Raw genomic sequence first — 8,040 nt, 5'->3', positions numbered from 1 at the left:
CTACAGCCTACAAGAAGCTGCTGGGTTTTCCTAGAAACCACATCACCTGCTTACAACCATACAATATCTTAGTTATTGTGGCTAACACACTGCTACATTTCGGCTCTGCAGCTAAGACTTTGCTCTTCCTACAATTTACAAAGAGCTGTCTCATAGGTAGTTTTCCAGTCATCTTATTCTAATGTACATTGTCTGAGAAAAGACAATACCCAGAACAAACGTGTTATGATTACACAATTGCTACTTCTCTGTTATAGAGCTAACCTGATCTACAAGGACTGACAAGCCCAACCTAGCTAAGCCTAGGTAGGAGTTAACTCAATGTTCAGTTCTCTTATTGAGTCACCATCAATCGGTAATTGTACATGTATAATGTTTCAAGAGTGGGAGAATGAAACATATAAAGAAATAAAATGTTTTCTGAAGTCTCCATACCCTAGTGGCATCTCTTTCCGAAAGATTTGTTGCATGATGTGATTACGCACCTTGTCTTTGTTCATGTGCATTCACCGAGTCATGTCTGTAATGAGTCATTCGTGTTAAGAGAAAGCTGGGTGAACTAATTCAATCTGTGGTGACTGTCAATGCAGCTCAATAACTTCTAAACTTAATACATCCATGTGCAGTTGTTTCTATTGAGCTGGCACAGCTGGTTATCAGCTAGATCAACCACAAAGCCTGGGGGCACAGAGGAAATGTTTTGTCTTAATACATAATTTGATCACAGCGAAACACAAGAGCTAAAGAGATCACACAGGCATGGAGTTTTTTTAACCTAGGAAAGTTTACAAAGCGTGCTTGACTTTTTTTGCATGTCTACATGATCTTCAGATTCTCCTTCACAATCTCTCACTGCTACATGGACATTGCTAATTGAATGCATCCATCCATCCATCCAGCCATTTTCTTGTAGATGAAGTGATTTGCTGGAGCCTATCTCAGCTGGCTACGGGCGAAAGGAGGGGAACACCCTAGATAAAACACCAGCTCATTGCAGGGCCACACAAAAGACTACTCACGCTCACACTCACTGCTATGGACAATTTAGCGTGACCAGTTCACCTCATCTGTATATTACCGGAGGTTGGAGGAAGCCGGAGAACCTGGAGAGAACCCATGCAGACACTGGCAGAACATACAAACTCCGTACAGAAATAAGTCGAACCTGGAATCTTCTCCCCGTGAGGCAACAGTGCTACCCACTGTGTCACTGCTTTCACATTACAATGAAGACATTTTCACATTTCCTCCAGCTATAACTACTTCTAACTTACTGTTCAAGATGATCCTGAGGAGCATTTCTGTTCATAGCGCTCCTACAAGGGCACACCTCTTCAGAGAGACTGTTTAACAGACTCAGTGAAGATTTAGGTTCAGGAAGTATGAAACAACTGTTTTCGTGGCATCTCTCACACATTATCCTGACAGAAGCACGTCTAGAAGCATTGATCTGTAGTCTGCTCTGAGCTGTCAATCCACTGGATCCACAACTCAATCCAAAATAGTAAAGAACAGGATAAAAGTAGGGGGGTCTTTAATGTTTTTTCCGATTTTCAACTCTAAGCTCTTCATCATTCTGACATGGTGCATAGAGGAAAAACATGGATGGTGCCTATATTTTGTTTATCTTAGTGAGTATTGTTTCACATTCAAAAAGTTCTTGAAGTGCTCTGTTCTGACTATTAATGACCTGACTTTAAGACAGCCTCCGTCACAAAGTACCCTGGTCATTAGTGAAGAATCCTCCTTCCTTCTTTTTCCTCTTCCTCAATCTGTGTGCCCTCCAACAGACAGCTGCCACCAGCAGCATCATCACGCCAGTGCACAGCAATCCCACTGACACCACTTTGGTCTGAAGCGGTGTGTCAAATGTGAAAGTCACTCCAGTGCCTGCCATTCCAATCACCAGGGATATCACACCAAATGGGAACACGCAGCGGTACCAGGACTTTTCCGCCCCGCCTGTAGCCTGAGCAAGTTTTTCCAGTGTGGGAAGAGATTCTGGAGGTTTGACTTGGTCACCTCTGACATTTTCATCCCCGTCTTCTTCTCCATTGCAGGTCAGACCCTGGTTCTGGTTCTCAGAGTCCTGGGGTAAGGTGCTGGCATCACTACTGTGGATGCAGTCGAGGTCCGGGTGAAGGACTGGGGCTGGGGGCTGGCGGCCTGAGGAGCAGCCCATATCCTTGGGTAACAATGCGAGAAAGGCTGCCTGTTGGCGGCGTACCTATCAATGTGTGGCCAACGCTTGCTGCAGGCACTTATAACTCTACTAAGGGTTTCTGTGAGGCTGCTTTTAGTGTTAGTAATGCCAGCGGGATGGTTGCTGTTGTTGTTGTGATCAATTATTGCCAGCATGTGCCTACAATTTCAGAGGAGCTAGAAATAGAGAGGAGGAGAAGAACAGAACCCAAGACATAGATGAAAAATCTGGGAAAGCATTTCAATCTGGCTAGACATTATTATCAGTAGAAAAGGTTTAAAGAGGAGATGAAAGAGAAACAGAACCAAGATAGAATTATGGTTTATCTCAGTGCTCATTTGTGAACACGCAGACGAATGCGAGGAGGGATTCACTCACCTGGTATTTTCATTCTCTATCAATGGGTGAATATTTGCAGTGCAGCCTGGTCTCCGAGCTGCACAAGCAGCAGCAGCAGCAGCAGCAGCAGCGGTGAGTGTGTGTTGTGACGCTGATGTCAAACTATATAATCACAAAGGAGAGGAGGAGGGGCTTTTGGGAAGTGGTAGATGGGTAGTGAGCTCCTGATTGGTTCCTTCAGAAGAATGATTTCATGGGAGGAGGGGTGAATGTTGAGGGCACTGCCCAGCAGTCTCATTCAGGGATATTAATTCATTATTTATGGTGATGATGAGGAATTTGAGACGTCCCTGATGTAGTGTTACTTCCACCGTCATTGCAGTATTGATCTTAACCCGCTATTGGGGGGTCATTCTTTCATTCTGAACGTCTACTTCCATTTCCATCCATCACAGTTACTGTCACACAATTATTATGATGTGTTATTGTGTGGAAAATATATATTATCTTGAGATTTAAGGATCAGCAATAGATCTCTGGATGAAGATGAATGATCACTGATAAGTGGAAAATTCTCAAATGTCATATTTACCATGGAAGACTACATTTCCCCCCAGGCTGCTTAAATTAAGAGCTTATACAAGTGCTGTACTGTAAATAACAGGAAATGTTTTTTTAATGTCTCTTGTAATATGAATTTCTGAAATACAAAAGGCATCCATTCTGATCCAAGGACTTACACGATGACATTGCTGTTCAGGTTTTATCTACAAACATCCATACCACTGAAGCTGGGTTTTCTCCTCTCAATCCTTCTATTGTCATTCACTGTGTGACTCATGTGTGTTTCCCTGCACAGACCTTTAACAGTTTGTGCTATCACAGTCCCCTTACTTGTGACATGCTTTCCATTTATGCCCAGATGTTGTTCACACTCCTTTCTGCCCTCTTCAACTATGACAGTGAGACACATGAGTCAAGGACGTAGGTCCCAAGGGATGGCCAGCATCGCTGCAAGCAGAGCATCCATTGTGGGCTTGTGAGCTCTTGCAGACGTCTACGTATTCCTGGGTTTTCTCCTTTCTTCAGGAAATGACATTTTCCTGTCTGCAAGATATGCACTAATTATCTTGTCTGATTTTGCCTGATATCCCAGAGACACAGCTCCTCTGGAGGCATCGATAATCGCATTGGTCATGTTCGACCTTGGAGGGTGGAGGCACAGGTTTATTACTGCAACAATATGAGAGTGGTTGAACGTTGAATGTGTCTTAATCTGAATCCAGCAAGATGAGGTATTGCTGCTGCTGCAATGTTGATAAGTACTAGGCAAAAGGCTGTGAAGATATGAGTTAAACATGACAGTGGTTGTATTTGCATCTCTTATAGGAGACATTTTTAGAGGTATTGTCTTGTAGTTTCCAGAGCACTTGAACCAATGATTTGATTTGGTTCTTGTGACATTTCAGACTGCAATAAAAATCCTTGAGGGAATACAAGTACACTGAGATATGTTCACTGGCTTTATAAAGAGGAGCCTTTCTTCCTAAAATGTGCAAACTAAAAAAGGATCTTAATTCACCTTTAGTGAGAAGTGTTTTGACTTCAGACTTTATCAGGACAGGCACTTGTTTGATTCATAACATCAATCACTTTGTAAAACTTATCATTCCCAGGCAATTATTTCTATGACAGCTGGAAAACCCCCGATGAACTCAGGAGCAACAACATCCAAGGTTGATTCCGGAACACATTCAGGGTCCCAGAAATAGTGATAGTGAAGCCGCATGCACAACAGGAGGACTTCCTCAGCCTAACCAATGGATGCAGCGCTTGCAGTGAAAAAAACCTGCCAGTTATTCTTCAATTATCTGGTGTCAATCATAGCTAGAGGTTGTGCCGGGGTCCATCTAATTTGAAGACCCCACTGTGAATACTGTGATTTCATCTTTGATTGAATCACTGCTTTTGATTGTGTAATTATTCAACAGTTCCCACGAGAAAGTTTGCCCAGTGTAATGAAATCACCAGTTGGGACTACTTTTGCAACATAGTGGAAGCAATTAAATATTGTTATCCATCGAGGTATCTGCCGGTCTGCAGGGACACATATCGTAGCCATACAGAGTAAATTGGTAAATATTTATTTCATAGACCTTTTTTCTATGATGGCATATCATTTATAGGATCATCTGCTTTTCTTATGTTTAGACTGTGGGATGAACAAATTAATATTTTAATAAATTATACATCTGTGTGCTTATCTCTTGTTGTTGAATAAAGCACATACATTGATATAAAGCTAAGCCAATGCCTTTTTTAAACGTTAAGTCATGCGACTTTAACGTGACTCCTTTGATTGTGCATTTAGCTGCCTAATAATGGATGGCATCTGCAGACTCAAATGTGGATCACTATGTTTAAAACTGACTAAAAAAAATTCTACTGATGTGATGTTCTGTGTTTGTACTTCAGTAACGGTCGTGGCAGTAAAGAATATGTTGGTCTTGATGTGTCATCTGGCCTGAAGGCTTAAAAAATCAGTCTCCATACAGCATCTACAAAAGCTGAACAGACTGCTAATATAGCAAATCTGCAATAAAATTTCTGACCATATTGTTAATGAGCCTTGTCGGACATTTACTGTGGCTGACGCCATAGTAAATGTCCTGAAATACCCTTACACCTTTTTCCCAGACAATTTCTGTTACCTACTTGTGCTGTCTGGAATGAAAGCCCTCTGGGGCTGCACTGTAATGGTTTTGTGTGTCACATCTACAAAAGAGCATTAGTGTAGTAAGGCGAAGGCTAAGGTAACTCTTTATTCTAAGGTCCAAATCGTCGGCAATGTGGCTGATATGGTGCAGTCACCTTTGACAAAGCTCAAAGACTTTTTTTGTTTTTTATTATTGTGTCTCCGTTTGTGAAAGAACAGAAACCTTCAATAATTTACAGTGTGAGTGCTTCAACACTTGGTGGGAGAAAAAAAAAACATTTAGAGGGGGGAGGCGGAGGAGGAGGATGAGTGGATGAGGGCAATAGAAAGATCTACACACTACTACCCACTGTCACCTCTCACGCTCAGCAACAATGAGGGGCTTTGTGCCGGAAATAGGCATGAACAAAAACCCATGCCCACACAAGCAGTTAAACTAAATGCAAATCCCCGGTGGGTCAGTGAAGCTGTTTATCTGGAGGTGCAATGAACAATTAGAGCATCTTGGTGAAAGAAGCTGGAGCAGCAGTTGTGATAATGTGCAGTTTGTGCGTGTGTGATCTAATGAATCAGTAGCAGTAGCAACATGTTGTGTTGATCTTTAATATATGCATTTGTTCAGATTATATAACTCTTATCAAATTCCAGGTCAGAATAGATTCACGGGGGCAACTCGCTGTTTAGCGTGAAAAGCAGGCTGAAACAAAATAGTCGTGGGTGACCAAGATTGTATGATTAAGATGATAAGTCTTTAATATGATACCATAATCTTTTGTGGTTACAGTTAAGCAATCTCCACATTTAAATATGTTTTCATCTAAATAAGTGTAGGTATACAAGTCTGTTCCTTTAAAAGGTGAATTTTGTGTTCTATGTGCCATTCTAGTTTGACTCAAATGGGAAAAGACATTACTTCTGCTTGGGTGGTGCAGTGGCGCAGTGGGTAGCGCTGTTGCGACACAGCAAGGTGGTTCTAGGTTCGAGTCCCGCTCTGTGCAGTTTGGATGTTCTCCCTGTGTCTGCGTGAGTTCTCAACGGGTTCTCCGGCTTCCTCCCACCTCCAAAAACCTTCAGGTTCAGGTTAATTTGGCTGGTCCCAAATTGGCCGTAGGTATGAGTGTTACGTGTGTGTTTATCTGTGTCTCTGTGTGGCTCCGCGGTGCACTGGCGTTGCGCCCGGAGTTTCCCCCGCCTCACACCCTCAGTCAGCTGGGATAGGCTTCAGCTCCCTGTTTCTCATATATCGATCAAATTAACTGAAGAGCGTGTTTTTGGAGTTGGGAGGAAGCTGGAAAACCCATGAAGAACCTACGCAGACCCTGGGAGAATATGTAAACAGCACTTGAATCCTGAACTATCTTGCTGTTGGGCGACAGTGATACCCACTGAATATTAGGTATAATTAATCTCCCATTTGAAGTTTCCGTCGGTCCTTCCTTCCTTCCTTCCTTTCTTCCTTCCTTCCTTCCTTCCTTCCTTCCTTCCTTCCTTCCTTCCTTCCTTCCTTCCTTCCTTCCTTCCTTCCTTCCTTCCTTCCTTCCTTCCTTCCTTCCTTCCTTCCTTCCTTCCTTCCTTCCTTCCTTCCTTCCTTCCTTCCTTCCTTCCTTCCTTCCTTCCTTCATTCCTTATCCATCCATCCATCCATCCATCCATCCAGCCATCCATTCACCCATCCATCCTTTCTTCCATTCATCCTTCCCGACTCCTCCTCCACCAAATGAAGCCTCTTACCCAGGTCTGAGCAGCATGGCCTCATTGACATTTCCATGAAGAGTCATGATTGAGTTCAGTCAGTAAGCGCTGCCGAATTTCTGGGTAGTCTTGTGAGCAGAACATCCTGAAATGCCCTTTGAGAAAACTCTGATGTCACACAACCGTGACGATACAGTGCAGGAAGAGATTACGAGTAGAAAACGATGTGAGATTGAAGCCATCTGTAAAGCAGCCCCATGTTGCAGAAATATGGGAGACCATTCAAACTTTTCTTTCTCATTAAACTGTAGTGAAGAGATGCTTTATGCATTTATGCTTCCAGCTAAAAGCTCTGCTTCCAAACTTCTTTTCCAACGACTGTGTGTATGCATGTGTGTGTGTCTGTCTATGTGTGTATGGAAATAAAAAAAACAGATTTTTTGTGTTGTGTTCATTATACAGCATATCAATGTACATTTACTTCATGCTACAGAATTCTGAACAAAAATCACTTCAGAGTGAGGCGTTAAGAGGAATGTCTCAGGGGTCATGTGACTATTGATAGTTGGGAAACCGCGACTTTGGGCTCCTACTATGAAAGGGGGGCAGTAGTAGGTATGGGATATTAGCTGCACCTCCATTGTGGTGGCAGTTTATGCTGTCTACTGTGTCTTTAATGAAGAGCATCAGGAGATGATCTCAGAGTGAATGAGACATATGTATTCACATTGTGTTTGCGCATGAATGTGTAGCAGCTTTTTATTTCCCCACAATCAGACCAGCGGCCTTATTTCCCTTCTGTTTCACTCTCTGCTGGAAACAAACCAGCATACTGTCAGTCCACACAAACAAATCTACCAACCTGACATGAAAAACATTTGTACCTGCTGAGAGGCTCACAGCCTTCCAGGAGAAGGCTTGTTGGAAGCAAAGCATTTGTTAAGGATGTTGGAACATAGTATAGTTGGAAAAGCACAAACATTTGTACCAATATCTCAAAATGATTGGCATAATGATTATCATATTTATCATCAGATTATAATCTGATGATAAACATTTATGATAATTAATGTTATTAATACCCCTACTA

The 8,040-nt window shown here is 42.4% G+C and overlaps 1 protein-coding gene across 1 annotated transcript; it reads right to left on the bottom strand.

Moving 5' to 3' along the window:
- Window positions 1-1,711: 1,711 nt before the first annotated feature.
- LOC137588006 (transmembrane protein 100) lies at window positions 1,712-2,662 on the bottom strand. Its single transcript, XM_068304701.1, has 2 exons — window positions 2,582-2,662; window positions 1,712-2,379 (listed from the first exon to the last, which is right to left on the bottom strand). The coding sequence occupies exon 2, from the start codon at window positions 2,180-2,182 to the stop codon at window positions 1,712-1,714; it is 471 nt and encodes a 156-aa protein (XP_068160802.1). The 5' UTR covers window positions 2,183-2,379; window positions 2,582-2,662.
- Window positions 2,663-8,040: the final 5,378 nt, after the last annotated feature.

The sequence above is a fragment of the Antennarius striatus genome, chromosome 21, assembly GCF_040054535.1.
Source record: "Antennarius striatus isolate MH-2024 chromosome 21, ASM4005453v1, whole genome shotgun sequence".
Lineage (NCBI taxonomy): Eukaryota > Metazoa > Chordata > Actinopteri > Lophiiformes > Antennariidae > Antennarius > Antennarius striatus.
This window is presented reverse-complemented; position numbering and strand designations above follow the sequence as displayed.